Source organism: Galeopterus variegatus, unplaced genomic scaffold (assembly GCF_000696425.1).
Source record: "Galeopterus variegatus unplaced genomic scaffold, G_variegatus-3.0.2 Scaffold478, whole genome shotgun sequence".
Classification (NCBI taxonomy): domain Eukaryota; kingdom Metazoa; phylum Chordata; class Mammalia; order Dermoptera; family Cynocephalidae; genus Galeopterus; species Galeopterus variegatus.
In genome coordinates, this window is record NW_007726589.1 from 330,716 (window position 1) to 347,018 (window position 16,303).

General features: G+C 38.1%; 1 protein-coding gene across 1 annotated transcript in view; it reads left to right on the forward strand.

Moving 5' to 3' along the window:
- The window catches only part of CRTAM (cytotoxic and regulatory T cell molecule), a 29,386-nt gene extending 13,779 nt beyond the window's left edge, over window positions 1-15,607 (forward strand). The window contains exons 4-10 of the mRNA XM_008569212.1: window positions 1,643-1,786; window positions 2,806-2,967; window positions 7,922-8,002; window positions 10,016-10,108; window positions 11,999-12,145; window positions 13,681-13,767; window positions 15,477-15,607. Of these exons, the coding sequence (XP_008567434.1) occupies window positions 1,643-1,786; window positions 2,806-2,967; window positions 7,922-8,002; window positions 10,016-10,108; window positions 11,999-12,145; window positions 13,681-13,767; window positions 15,477-15,607 (845 nt within the window). The remainder of the gene's footprint in view (window positions 1-1,642; window positions 1,787-2,805; window positions 2,968-7,921; window positions 8,003-10,015; window positions 10,109-11,998; window positions 12,146-13,680; window positions 13,768-15,476) is intronic.
- The last annotated feature ends 696 nt before the right edge of the window (window positions 15,608-16,303 follow it).

A 16,303-nucleotide genomic window follows, 5' to 3' on the forward strand; every position in this document is an offset into this window, starting at 1 on the left:
AGAAAGTTTGCTTATAAGCATTTCCTAGGAAACCTCAGCCATCTTTTATTGAAAGGAAACAGAAGAGAGCATTTTTCATGGCAAGCCCTAGATTAAACTGTGAACTTGTGGAATGTATCTTTGATGTCAACTAGTTTTTCTCTCCGGGGAACTAAGAGGAAAGAGAATTAATATTTGGTGAGCTGTGACCATGTGCCAGGCATGGTCTGCTGAGGCTCCAGAGAATCGAAGGCTCTAGGGCACCGTCTAGGGCACTGCCCATAAGAAGTTTGCACACTAGGTGAGAAGGCAAAACGTGTGTAAATAAAGTAGAACCTCACGACAGCATGTTCTAAGGCAGAATGAATTCAGAGGTAGCTGCACCAGATGATCTGTTCACATCCTCTGCCAAAACAATTCCTCTCTTCTGTTTGAGGTGGAGTAGGGGCACGGATAGGAAGTGACAGCCTTCTAACCATCTGGGACTTGCTCAGTCCTGTAGATGGTCAGCTATGTCCAGTATACGTCTTACTGTCTTTATAGAACAGAACAATTAAGAACATTGCTTTTTATTGATCTCTAAACAGCATAACCACACAGATGAATTTCTTGGACTTTTTCTTGCTGAATTCTTACAGTGTGCTGCCTGCCATAAAGCAAAGGCGTGGTGGGAATGTAGCTGAGAAGGTGGCTCTCTGTGGGTTTTGAGAACCAATGGGACTCAGCTCCAGGGGGTGTCTTCTCCTACTTCACTGGTCACCTCCCACACTATCCTGGCATAGGCTGCTTGTGCCCTTCTGAATTCCAGTAACACCCTGTATATACCTCTATCATTGCACTGCACATGTGATGTTTTAATTAATGGTTTAAGGGCTGAGTCTACCACCAGGCTATTAGCTCCTAGAAGGGCCATCTCTTTCCATCTTACTATTGCCAGCACATAACAGATCCAGTGCATACTTGGAGCTAGTAAGTGTCTTTACAATGTCTCGATGGCGGGTGATTGAGTTAAGTTATGTGGAAGAGTGCAGTTCTGGACCAAAGTGGAAGTAAAGTGGGAAAGAGGAAGAAGTAAAGCTTACTAAAAAGTAATTCCCAGATGGAAGGACAAAGAAAAAGAACCAATGGGCCCATTATCAGAGAAATGCACCTTTGATGTTAGGAAGGGACAGAATTAACTTACCTTGAGGTGAGACATAGACTCATGAAAGTTTACAGCTGCAAGAGCCAACTCATTTGCCAGCTCCTTCATATCACAGACAAGAAAACAGTGTACCACAAAGTTGGGGAATTTACCCAAGTTCTTACAACTAGTTGGTGAGAGAGGTGGGACTAGAATTCATGTCTTTATTCCTCGCCTAGAGCTTTACCAACCAAATACAGTCATGTATCACATTTAAGAACAGCTGTCGTAACACAGTCTGTTTGGGGCTTTTCAGGGACTAATCCCATACCGAGTAACAAACATTCTGACTTCAAGGTAGCTTTTGCAAGCACATAGAAGCCCTTTAATGTGATGGTATTCTGGGGAAGCTCAAGTGAAAAATATGCCTCTTAATTAGACTCTACCCTACAACAATTCCTACAGAATACTAGGCTCTGTGCTTTGCTGCGATATGTAGACCAACTAATTAAGCACAGAAAAATCAATTTTGCTTTCTAGCAACTCCTTTGGAGCCAACCCTGGAAGCTTCAGTTATCAAAAGGCAAAACGGAGAAGAGCATGTTGTACTGAAATGCTCCACTGTGAGAAGCAAGCCCCCTCCCCAGATCACCTGGCTGCTGCAGAACGACATGGAGCTCTACGGTAGAGACACTTTTCTTCTTTGTTCTTCCTACTTAAATTTCCAAGGGATTTTTAAATGTTCTGGCACCCTCTGGTGGCAGGAGGTGCCAGAAGACGCCATTCAATGATTCATGGGTTCATTGCTAGACAAATTATCCTTACAGTCAATCAGTATTATGCCTTGATCTTGAAAGGCTAATCACAGATAATTAAAATGTTTTTGCTTAAGACAAGGTAGAAAGCTAAAGTGAAATATTTATAATATATTTATAATATCTTCTTAAAATTCGGCAAAATTTCCTAAAATATGAGGTATAATATAGCTATTCCCTCTCAGCATAAACTTTTTCACAGGCATAAAATTGAAAATACATTTAACATAATACATGTAATTGGAACAGATATGATCTTCCTTATGTAGTGTTATACCCACAATGACAGTAAAAATATTGTGGTAACAAAGAATCTAAACTTTGAACTTTAGATTGAAGTAGGATAATGGATTAATTGTGATGTTTGGTAACTATTTAGAGTTTCCTTACATTTCAACAGAAATTACCTTTGATATCTAAGTAATCATACATTTTCAGAGCTACAAGGGGCCCTTTACAGTTGAGAAAACTGAGGGCCAAATGGAGTTCTAGAGAGAAAAGACCTAAAACCCAGATCTGATTCCCAATCCAGTGCCAATTTTACGTCATAATACTTCTCCTTTAACTTGCCTTATTTATACAACCTGAGTAAGCTCTTGGGTCCTTGTGTATTACAACATCAATCTGTCCTTCTCATATAACCACTATAAGCTTTGAATTTTTTTCTAGTAATGAAGGGTTTATAGAAACCTATTCACCCTCCTTCTCCTACTTGCTTTTATGACCAGAGCCAAGGCACATACTAGGCAGCTGGCTGAGGTTTAAAATGAGGTTAGAAATCTATCATGTCTGCCATGAAGTCAAGGCCATGGGTCTCTAATAGAACCAAACCCATCCAATCGCATCCAATAGCCATAACCTCATACATCTCTTTAAATTGCTACGTAGGTGGAACCCACCATGAATTTGAAACTGATGGGAAGAAATGTAATACCACCAGCACACTCATAGTCCACACATATGGCAAAAACTCAACAGTGGCCTGCATCATCCGACACAGAGGACTGCACGGGAGAAAACTGGTGGCACCATTCCAATTTGAAGGTTTGGGTAAGAAGAACTAATGATTGTCTTTAATCATTTTTAATTTACCTTAATATTGCACTATCAAACTAAACTAAATGGAGTGGGCAAAGTCCTTTAGAGTGAGATTACTGTCAACAAAGCTCTCCTTAATAGCAAATTCCTGTAATGACTACAATTTCTCCAGTGGAGTGATAGGGTTGCAACTGTTTCAACGTTCAGAAGAGCCTCAGTTATGCAGAAAGCCTAGCAGAGCACCATATGCACAGTGCTATGCTTGCTTTCTGGTAACGACAGCTAGCATAACTTGACTTTAGATAGTATTATTTCAGCCATGTTTTTGGAGATATCGTATGAATCATTCTGCAACTTTGTACTCAACCCAAAAGGAGATAATACTAACTAAATCTAAACTTATTAACGTAATTTTATTTTGATACAAAATATGCACATTGCATGTTACATTAAGACCGTATTGCTCTTTAGATTTATTTTGTTATGACTATTTTGAAGATGTTAGTTTAACTATGTTAATATTCTGACTAGAACACCATTTGAAACAGCGAATATTAAGTGTGAAGAGGAGCCCTTATTTTCAGACTCTCTATTCTGATTCCTCACCCAAAAGTCCAGGAAGTAACTTTCAAACTATACACAACTCTTTGAGCCAAGGGGTATCCTGTAAGGAGTCCCATGAATCCCAAGTCTGTAATTAGCAGGACTCTGAGCTTCATTATTTTGCAAGATACTTATCAGTGTAAAAAGAAATTCCTGACATACAAGGAATCACTCACATTAATGAAAAAGGAACTGCTGGATGACGATCATTCATTGAAAGGGTTCCTTTTCCAAATGACATAGTTGATGATGAAAAGCATTTGTGAAGGGCAAGGTTGTTGACCAGAACCTCACTGTGGGAAAGCTGCCCTGTGGGGGCTGTTGCTGAGGTTGACAGTCCCCTCTTGCTACCACATGTTTTCCATAGGTCACTTTCTCATCAAACCAAAAGCAGTTACTGAGGATGCCTCATTAGAAGACTCAGGACCCACAGACGCACATGCTCCTACCCTTTCATGACTCATTCCCCACACCACGCCTCCATCCCATCAGCGGACTTAGAGCATGGAGCACCCGGGGGATGAGACTAGCTATCTAAATGTTTCCTAAAGACATCAGATTCTTAAAGAAGAGAACCAACAATATTGGAAAAAATATATATTTTTTATTTTCTGCAATTTGTTCAAGCCATCTACAAAAATTACTATGGAGGAGGAAATTGCAGTTTCTCCTCCTTTATGGTTGTACATAACTCAAAGTCATAGCTATAAAGGTTTCCAATAATAGGTTAAGACTTGACTGTTATTTGTGGTTTAACTATTGATTATAGTTAAACCCACTGCCAGATTTCCAACAAGTACTCAAAGAGGAAGGCCAGTATCTGCTGTTGGCAGCTTCCATTTGTTTATTACTTTTTCCCTTGATGAGTTACTACATTGACATAAAGATATTACAATTATTTTGTTCATCTGATTAGTTTTTTAAATGTACTAGCTGAGGATGCTTTAAAACACATTTACAAGTAAGCATTCCGATGCCTTTCATCTCTATACTCTGGGCACAGTAGGACCCAAGGAAAATGAGAATAAACCCAGCACCCCATGCTGAGTAAGAGAAGTGCCTGCCTTTGAAAAACCCACAGAGCGATGCTAGGAGGAGGAGACTAGAACGACTGGAATAGATTAGATTATCTTTGAAATTATATATTTTGTCTTTTTAGTATTCCAAGTGAAGAACCTTGGCTTCCTATTATTTACCCGAGGAAGGGATGAAAAAAATAATTAAACAACAGTTTTCAAACTTTTTGATTTCAGGACTTCTCTAGACTTTTAAAAATAGTTGAGGACCCCAAAGAACTTTTACTTATGTGAGTTATATCTGTCAATAGTTACCTATTAGAAATTAAAACTCAGGAATTTTTAAAATATGAATTTATTTATTTATTTTAAAAGTAATAAATACACTACATGTTTACAAAAATGGCTTATTTAATGAAAAAATAATTACATTTAGTAATACTAAGATTAGTGAGAAAAATGGCATTATTTTACATTTTGAAAATCTCTTTAATGTCTGGATTAACAGAAAACAAGTTCTTGTAATTTTAGCAGCCAATGTCTTCTGATATGTTGTTTTGCTTGAAATAAATGTTTACAAATATTCAGCTTCACACAAATACAGAGTTGGGAGGGAAGAGTATTTTGATAGCCTTTCCAGATAATTGTGGATTTTCTTCTTTGATGCTGCACCAGAACTTGACAAGAGGCAGTTTCTTAAGGTTGCTATGTCAGCCCTGGATCCACATCAATGCTCTTCTCTACTCTGTTCAATTCAAATCTACCCAACTATCAGGCACTTTGACTGGATGTTCTACCCAGGAATGAATTCTGTAACATCATGACTAGTTTAATTGGAAAATACTGATTCACTGGGTTATACAGATCTTTAAAATGTTGACACAATATCACATTCATTAATATCGTCATTGATCTCATCAGAAGTCTTTAACTATTTGGAAACTGACAAGCTCACAGTGGTGGATACAAGTTGTCCAAAATTCTTACTTGAAATGTGGCTAGTGCAACTGAGGAGCTAAATTGCTAATATTATTTAATTTTAATGAATTTAAATAGTCAATGTATCTAGTGGATACCATACTTGATAGCTGTATTAGTCCATTTCTGTGTTGCTATAACAGAATACCTGAGACTGGCTAATTTATAAAGAACAGAGTTTATTTGGCTCACGATTCTGGGACAGCTGCATCTGGAATGGGCCTCTGGCTGCTTCTACTTATAGCGGAAAGCAGCAGGCAGCCGGTGGGTACAAACATATCACATGGTGAAAGGAAGCAAGAGAGAGAGAGAGGAGGTGCCAGGGTCTTTTAAACAACTAGCTCTTGTGGGAACTAATAGAGAACTCACTCATTATTCCCCCCACCTAGGGAGAGCATTAATCCATTCATGAAGGATCCACCCCTATGACTCAAACAGCTTCCAGCACTGCCACATTGGGGATCAGATTTCCACGAGTTCTAGGAGGACAATACATCCAAACTCCATCAATAGTAGAGGTCTATATAACATTCTGACCAACTAGGGAGAGAAATCATAATGTGTTTGTATCCTATTCAACAACATCTATTCAAAACAACATTTGGTTTACATGCAACTGTTTAGCAGCTTGTTATTTGAGAGGACAAACTCTAGTTTGTTTGGTTTTTTTTTGTCTTTTGTCTTTTTCCGTGTCCGGCAACGGATCGCCACCCTCAGTGTTGCCCCCGTACCGGACCAGGGAGCAGCAATAGGATCGCAACCCTCGGTGTTGCTCCCGCGCCTCGCTCTGCCAGTGAGCGGGAACCGGTCTGTATGTGGGATCCGAACCCTCGGGCAGGAGCGCCGCCGTGCTTCCCAAGCGGCGCACTATCCAGTGTGCCACCGGGCCGGCCCACAAACTCTAGTTTTAAATATATATATATAACTTGTTTTGTTCATAAACATATAATTATCTTAATTCACATTGTATACACTGAGTTAAAAGATTTTAATCATTATCGATAAGTTTTATACTATGGGTCCCCAATATTTCCCTTATTATGCTCTTATAATTTGCTTCCAGTACTTCTGCTATATATATATAATATATATAATATATGTATATTTCATCCTTTTAATTTTTTTATCATTACACAGTGTAAACATTTTTGTGGCTCTTTACCAATTTCTACCCACCCCTTCCATTACTTCTGCTTGACCAGGTTTCAAGCTTTTCCCTCATTTCATTGACAGTAGCTCTCCTCTTTCTTCAATTTTCTGTGCCATCTTTGTGGTCACAGAGCTCATTTTAGCTTTAGTCTATATTACTGTTTCTCTAATTTTTCCTTAATAGTTTTTTTTTTTTCTCAGAGCTTTTATACCCAACTCAGACATTTTTATACACAATTCATTTATACACAACTTTTATACACAATTCAGGCATTTATTTCAAAAATTTTAAATGTTTGACTAATAAATTCACAAGATCACAGGAAACTATTTGGTTAAACAAACACCAAAAACCACTCACAAATTTCATGAAAATATTACCCACCTGCCACATGTCAGTATCAAAATTGACAGGCACAGTTGTTACAACAGGCTCCCTGAATGCAGGCCTGTTTTGCAAAATCTATACTAAATGGAACCCCTGAGAACACTTCTAAGCAATTTTAAAAATAATATACAATAACATTTAGCAAGCATTGTGCTTAATAAATAGCCAGGCTTTATATTGAACATGTTATATAAATGAACTTTTTGTTTTTGTTTTTGGAGGCTGGCCAGTGCAGGGATAGAACCCTGGACTTTGGTGTTCACAGCACCATGCTCTACCCAACTAAGCTAACCAGCCAGCTGAATGAATATATTTATTCTCATAAAAAACTCCAAAAGATAAATGTTGTTAGAATTTTCATTTTACAGATAAGAAAAAAACTGAATGTTAGAGAGATTAGGCATCTTGTCCAACTCGGGTATAAGCAAATAGCAGCATTGGAATTCAATCCAGTCTAAGCCTGACTCCAAAGCCTCCTAACTCTTAAGTAGATAGACAGATATGTGGATGGGTAGATAGACAGGCAGACAGACTGAGGGACTGATAAATAGGTGGGAGACAGCGAATACCCTTTGCCTACCAATGCCAAATGCACCACCACACAGAGGTCCAGCAAGCCGTAGTTTTAAGCCAGTCAAGTTAGCAGATGGGTAATCAGCGGGATGCAGATTTAAAAACCAGAGCAAGAGCTGCAGAACACACAGTTCTGAGGTTCTGCACAACCTCTACAAGGAGGTAGCAGCTAAATACATTTTCCAATCTACTTTACTGAGCATAATGTGGGTAAAATTGCTCTCTGTAGTTGCAGAATTTTGTTTTTCCCCTTTCCTAGTTACTGATCAAGAGACGGCTTCAGATGCTCTGGAGAAAAGCTCTCTGTCCTCTGAAGACCCTCGGCAGCCCACTAGTACTGGTAAGTGTCAAAATCATTTAAAAAAATTTTTTTTTTAAAATCATGCCTCTTTGTCACTTTTCTAATTCTAAGTTTTAAGGATATTTTTTATTTTAATTTTTAATAAGATCATACAGACCCCCTCCCTCACAACTGGCTCCAGCTTTGCAGTGTCCTGAAGTAGAGGCATATCAGGAGTACTTACTTAGTGGGATGGGCTTCAGGGTAACATAACACCTTATAAGTTGAGTGCTGTTTTGCTTGAGATATACTATATGTACACAAACACACAAACACACACACACACACACACACACGTGTGTGATTGTAACATTTAAACTTCCTCTGCAATAAAGGACAAGGTTGAATTCATTTATGGGGTAGACTTATTTCTTTGTTTTCCTATCTAAAACAGACCAAACACAAAACACAGACTTGATATCAACAGAGAGCAAAGAAGCAGGAGCTAGAGATTGTTGTCATTGAATAACAAAACCACCTTCAAAGGCACATAAATTACTTTGTTTTCAAGAACTCAGGTCATTTTTGATGACAGAATTGAACTACAAATGCAGAAGAATTTAAAAAGCCTGGATTATAATTCCAGTTTTTTAGACAATGAACCCACTAGATGGTAACTCAGGTCAATGATCACATATTTAATTTAACTTTGTATTTTATCTAGCATAGTGTCTGAAAATGCAGTATGAATGAGTGAATGAATGAATTTATTATAGTGTTTTGAGCAAGACAGTTAGCCTCATCCAAAAAGGCATAAATTCGTACATGTTCTCTTTCTGTTTCATGCAGTGTCTCTATAAAAATTTCATTTGGTGGAATGAGTGCTTTCAGATCATTACCATGTTCATAGTTCTAAGTATCTGATCACATTTTTTTAAATTTGTATCCTGAATAATATTTAAAAGTAAATGTTTGGGGTTTTAAAACACCAATAAATACAATATATACCATACAGTTTTTTGAAGGACAATGGAAATTGAAAATATTATAAAGTGGAACAGCCACATCACTTGCTTTAATAATCCAATATTTTTAAACGTGTTTAGAATTTAGTTGTCTTTAAATTGGCTTGCACCACTACTAAACAACTCAATTTTCTGCTCTGCTTTTTCATATATAAGATATAAGAAATACAGTTCCTAAAATTTCTTTCAGCTTTCAATTTTTACGATTTTATTACTGTTAATAATACCCATTTTCAGTAGAATGGAAGGCTTCATTCCCCTCGGGGTCCACATAGTGGCGCTGCGTGATGGAACAAAAAGCAAGAGACTGCAGAGTGGGGAGAAAAGGAAATTGGAAAGATAAGCAATGAAATCTGAAAGTGATCTCTTGCTGTTATAATTTATCTTACCTAGCAGAAACATCACAGTACATCTTACTTCTAAGGGGGAGGCAAGCAGAGGTTTGAATGGCAATTGAGGCTAAATTTCAACATAAAAATCATTGTTTTGTGCATTTCAGGCTGTGGGTTTTCTATCCACAAAGCTTGGGATGCCATCTCTCACTCAGTGTTCAATTGTTTTCTTGAAGCATCCTAAAGTCCTTCTCCTGTAAGGCCTGATTCAGGGAAAAAGTATAAAATAATGCTTTAAATTTGGGGTTCTGGATTTAGAAAAAACTGAGTTTCGGTATTGACTCTGCCACTTATTTACTGCAGGACTTTAGGTAATTTACTTAACTGCTCTAAACCTCTGCTTTCTCAGAGCTGTGGTACGAAATAATATATACCAAATGCTCAGTTCAAGGGCTGCCACAGAGTAAGTGTTCAATAAATGTTTATCTTAAAAAATATAATAAAATAAGGCAAGGTGAGCCTGGCCATTTGCAACTATTTTTGCAAGAAATCAGTAGTTTAAAAATGATCTCATTGTTGTTTTTGATGAGGATCACTTAATTTGGTTTCCAAAGCTGCATTGGAAAGACTGGATAGTTATATGTATGAGTAGATACTTACATGTAGTCACATATATATGATGTATGCATACATCATGTCTTTCTTTCTTTCCTTAGTTGCAGTAATGAAAGATTCTAGTACATCAGAGATTGACAAGGAAGAGAAAGAACAAACCACTCAAGACCCAAAAGAACCTGGCTTGACCAGTGGTAAGTGTTACCTACCACATTTAGAACGGACACTGGACATTTTAACCTCTTAATCAAAAACTCCAATGGCCTTTTTCAGTCCTCCTTTTTCTTGATCTTTCTGCCCTTCATGACATCATTGGTTGATCACTCCCTTGTCCCCTCTTGATTTAGTGCCTTCTGGCTTCCTCACGTATTTTGCCTGGTCCTGTTATTTTTCGCCAGCCTTTGCTTCTCTGTTTCTACTAGCTAACTCCACCTACCCTTCTAACTTCCAAAATGTGGATGCACTTCTGATTTTACTTCTCCATCTTTTGCTCCTTCCTTAATTCATAAAGAGTTTACCCATTCCCAAGACTGTTCCTGTTGCTACTAGGCAGAAGACTTCTATACCTGTATTTCCAGAAAATTCTCCTGAGCAATAGTCCTGGTTTTGTACCAGGATTTTCTACCATCTCCTCAAACTCAACATCACTAAAAACCAAACCCTTTTTTCCACAAAATCAGCTGTTCAAAGCATTGCACATGCCCGAAATTCCAGTGTTACCCTCCAAACCTCTGCATGTGTGTATACAAGTATATATGTGTATGTCTATATGTATGTATATGCATACGCGCACACACACACATCAAATTGGTCCATTTCCAAAGACTTTTAAGTCTTCTCTTCAGGTATTTTATCCATTATCACTGCCACCCCCTGACCTAGGCCCTCAACATCTCCTGCATGAAGTACCGTAATTTCAGTTTCTCCTCTTCTGGTCCATTTTTAGCAGCTACTGTCCAAACATCCCTTTGCAGTCTGCACAACTATGTTCTGAAAACCTTCATGGCTTCTGCAGCCTACCACTCAGAGCAGGAGCCCCAAATCCTCCACCAGCAGGACCTACCTCTACAGTCCTGTCTCCATAAAGGCCCAACAAGATACACATTTTTCTCTGAAAACATCATCCCATTTCAATTGCCCTGCCTGCCCTTGTTTACCCTGATTGCCCCTGATGGAAGAAGAGACCTTATCAGTCCTCTCCTTAGTCCTCCTTCATGGCCAATATTTTCACTGAAAACTTTTCTGACCAACTCAGCCCTGAGGGACCACTCTTGCATCTGAATTCCTGAACACATTGTGATATAAACACATAGAGATCCAGAATTCGACATAGGATATCTTACTTTTGTTTATTTTTATTAATTTATTTGTTTACATGTGGAGAGAACACTCCCCCACCACAGCACAGGGGTTGTATCTTATGTAGCTTCAAGGATGCTGTTCCGCACACAGCTGTTACTCCTTAATTGCTTGAGATGAGACTAGGACATTTAGCAAAATTGCAGCCCATAGCATCAGAATTCTAGATTTCAAAAGACTTTTAAGAGTTCATTTGGCTTATCCCCAAATGCTTTCACGTAGGGCCACATTTAACGTAGCCAAGATAAATGAATTTTCATTTTATTTGGATAGTTATTCGTAGCCAAGATAAATGAATTTTCATTTTATTTGGATAGTTATTCAAACTCCTTAACAATCTCTCTTGCTACTTAACTACACTTTGTTAACAATTCATTTCTTATAGCTATTTTAAATCCCCTGACTATAAGTCAATTTTCTCAATGCTTTCTCTAGAAATGAAACACAACTAGTCTAACATCTGCATAACTTAAAAAAATTTTCAAATCACCCTACTTTGTTTTTTGTTTTTGTTTTTTGCTTTGTTTTGTTTGTTTTCCTGTTTGCTTGCTTTTGGAGGATAGAAGTATGAGTCTCTTTGCCTTCAGGGGTAAGCTCTCTCTCATCTCTTTACCTGAGCCATATGTGAGCCCATACTACATGGTGAAAGGAATGTATATCTTACTAGTGACCAAAAAACAAAAACAAAACCCAAACCGTGTAAAATCCTTCTGTTTTCCTTACAGAAGCAAATCCCCAGTACATAGGATTGGCAAGGAAGAACAGTGGCATTCTGCTACTCACTCTGGTGTCCTTCCTCATTCTCATACTCTTCCTCATAGTCCAGCTCTTCATAATGAAGCTGCGGAAAGCACACATGATATGGAAAAAAGGTGAGTGGGCAGAGAATCTGATGGAGGTTCTAAGATGCCAAAACAATCGGTTAGAATAAAGAAAAATTCTGTCAATGAAAGTCTTTCTGTTAGATGCTGCGCAACCTATTTGATACGTCTTGTCACTCAAATAAGCAATTGTTTTCTAGTAAACACAGTTGTGAATCACCAGGGACTATAGTCAGAGCCCGTAGCCAGCAGCAACTAGAGTAGCTCCAAGAATTGCCATTAAGTTGCAGACACTTCTATTCACAAAAGGATACAAAATGGAGAGCTAATTCATCCACTCATTCGATAAGCATTCACTGAGCACCTACTGTATGCCAGGCACTGTTCCCTACACTGGGGACACATCTGTCAACAAGACAGACCAGATCTATGCTCTCAAGAAATTCATATTCTAGTAGTGATCAGTCAAAGATTGAATATAAAAGACTGTTTCAGTTCCATTCCTACTTGGCAAGAATGCACTCAGCCTCATTCAACCATAGTGTATTAGCACTTTTTCCTTAAGCATTCTGATTAGAAAGTTATCATGGGAAACAAAAAATGTATTATTTAGCTAGTATAGAAGACGCTTGTTAAGATACACAGACGCAACACATATCACAGCTGAAAGGGACCTTAGAAGTTATCCAAAATAGCCATCTATTCAATTAATCCCATAAACATGTGCCAGGATTAAATCACCTCTTTAATTCTGAGTGATTATCTGCCCTGTTCTGTTCAACACAGCAGCCACAAGATGGCTATTGAGCACTTAATGAGTGGCTATCCCTATTGAGATGTGCTTTAAGGATAAAATACATGCTCAATTTTGAAGATTTAGTATACACACACATGCAGACAAATATAATATACCTAATGATATCTTGGATGTACTAGTTAAATAAAATGTATTACTAAATTAATTGCACCTATTCCTTTTTACTTTTTGAATGTGTGGCTACTAGAATACTTTAAATTACACATGTGGCTCGAATTACAGTGCAATTGGACAATGCTGATCTAGCCACATACTGGTCAAATACCTTCAGTGACAGAGAACTCCGTATGTCCCAATGAAAAATACTACATCTCTGAATAACTCTGACTCTTAAAAGAAACACTTCTGCTATTTAAATATACTTCTATCTAGCTATTCACACAGACTGATATCTTCATTATAAATAGACACATAAGGTTCTGACCCTTCAGCTGTACCTGTACAACAGGCCAATGCCATAGCATAGTTTCAAAATCTACCATTCATGCTTCACCCCCATTTTCTTTTGGGGCTACCGAAATTGTTCCTTTCCAAAGGACAATACTTGATTCTAATCTGCTGTAATTTGACTTCCACAAGTCTTACAGTGCCTAGCACAGTGCCTGCAGAAATCATAGAAAAGACAAAAAACCTATGTGTTGAATTAATGAGGACATGAAGTAGGGGACGGGGTGTGATAAGACTACCATTGTACAGTAACGGAGGTATGATCTTATGTCTGTGCCACCAGAAATTAGAAAATTAGTAACTTAATTTTTTTTTCTTGCAGAAAATGAAATTTCAGATCACACACTAGAAAGTTACAGATCAAGGTCAAATAATGAAGAAACATCATCCCAAGACAAAAATGGCCAAAGTAAGTCAACAGTGTGACCTGAGATTTGAAAAAGGAGGTTCATTAATTAGTTGCCTTTCAGGAGAAGGGAAGAAAATCAAAGTCTGATTTTTGGCCCTAGAAAGTCAATCTCTAAAATCACCTTGTAGAATTTAAGGAAGCTCATCTTAAAAAACAAATAGTAGCAGTTAAGCTCATGTAGTGGAAGGTATATCCCCTTGGGAAGCCATCCTTGACTCCCTACTGTCACACACAGGACCACCCCTGGACACATGCCCCTCCTGTGCTCCAAAATATCCTATATACATCTTTATCAGTTTAGCACTTCCCACACCATATTGTAATTTGTAGTATTTTCATTTAGCTACCACAATAGTCCTTTAGGTGGTGAGTAATTGGATTTACTCCATATCTTCAGATCCTAGCACAGGGCCTGGAACAAAGGGAGTACGGGATAAATTTGCATTGAATGAATGAACACAAGGCTTAACTAATTTAAGCAGAAATGTTTCAGGCATTTTGGATGCCTTGCAATTCCTCATGCAAAATATGTAAAGAAAATGAAAAGAAAAGAATCTAGATGGGAAGATTTTGCGTGTGTGTGCACGCATGTGTGTTTTCTTGAAGATCCAAAAGGCAGAAGCTAAAACTACAGAAAAGCAAGAATCTTATAACTTTCCACCATTTTATTTCCTCCATGCAAATTAATTTATTCTAGCTGGTGGGAGTTGCATGAAATGCAGTGAGCTTTTCCACTTGATTCTCTTGGTTTTGTTGAGGTTTTTGTAGGAAGCTGGTCTTTTATAACACCTCCGCCCTTTTTTGTTTTGACCTACTAGAGCGTGAAATGGAAAGAAACATACGCACTAGCAGAGCAGAACACTAGTGAACTATGAAAACTGGGGGTGGGAGGGGAAAATGTGTGCAAACTACATACAGTCTGTTGTGTTGCAATGCATGTTTCTGTAATATCAATCATCTCATGCTCACCTGGCAAATAGGAGGATGGTGTTAATATAATGTATTCAGGTTGCTTCCTATGGCATTTTTCCAAGACAAGGGAACCAAACAGTGGCAGTAGAATTATGACCTTCAGCAGGAAAAGAAAAGCCATCAGCTCAGCTGCTAAACAAGCCCTTGCAGTTCAACTTTAAGAAAATTTAAAATAGGTACCTGTACTCAGGGCTTCTTCCCTATAATGGTACATCCTCAGGGGCTTGCCAAGTTCCTGGGAAGTCACACTTTATTTTGGACTCAGACCTCCACCTTCATCCTCCTTGCCTAAGCACCCTCAAGTTTAGCATTTCAACTGTGTTGTTTTGCACATTTTAAACATATTCTCTGGGGCTGTCTCTAGCCTTTTTGTACAATTGCATAGGCTGTGGGTGGTCTCCTCCTAAACCTATTTTTCCTGTAAGTCCTGTTACTTTTAGTATGCAATTTTGCTAAGGCAATATGTTTTCAGAAATACATACGTTATTTTATAGCAGAAGTGTCTGTGTATTTTATTTTAGGTTTTTTAGCATATTGTTTATATAATAAGACTTTTTAAAAATTAGGGTACAACAATGGATTTGGACCATTTATATGCATCAGTGAATTTTACATTAGATTTGTGTAAGACAGTACCATATGGACCTAAAAATATGATGTCCAGTCTGAGTGTTTCAAATAAATGGACTCAATGTTGTTCAAAATAAATATTCATCTTCAACATGCTTTTCTTTCAGCTTCCCACCCTAAGGGTTGTATGAACTACATCACAAGGCTTTACTCAGAAGCAAAAACAAAGGGGAAGGAAAATGCACAACATTCAAAATTAAAAGGAAAGCACATTCATATACCGGAGAGCATTGTGTAGTGCTCTCTGCAACAGAAAATGTGATTTCATGGCAGCTACATTGTCACCTCAGTGGAGCAGACTATGGGAAGGAGCATAACTACTGTGACATGAAAATCGTCCTTTGAGTGCAATGCAAGACAGTGTCCTCTGATGATAATCTGCCCCAGAGTCAGGGCAGCAACCTGAGGACCAAACCATGACCATACAGCTCACAGTTAAAGAAAAAGAAGTAACCTATTAAGCCTGACACTACTTCGAGCCAGGAGGATTCTACAAAGTCTTGTGGATCAGGGTCAATGTGACCAGCTAATATCTTTTACCTTGAAGGGAACAGGAGTGTTTAGATACTGGGCTCTAGTGGAACTACTTAAAAATATATATATATTTTAAAATCTTTCCTTCTGGTCACCAAATTAAGAACCTTGGGATAAAAAGTACCTAAAGAAGATCTCTGATCCTGGGAGGTTACTTTCAAGACGGACTTTAAGAAGATATAACAAGCACATGTAATATCAGAGAGAGGAGCAGAGAGAGAATGACTGAGTCTTGAGTACATGAAGGTGCCAGATCCATGCACGAGACACAGGAGTTAGCTCAAGGTAGGCCCAAAGATTAGACTCTTAGGTTTTCTTTCTTAATCACATGAACCGACCTGATAGACAAAGTTTTTATCTGGACACTCTATTGCAAGAACATGTACAAAAGAAAATAATG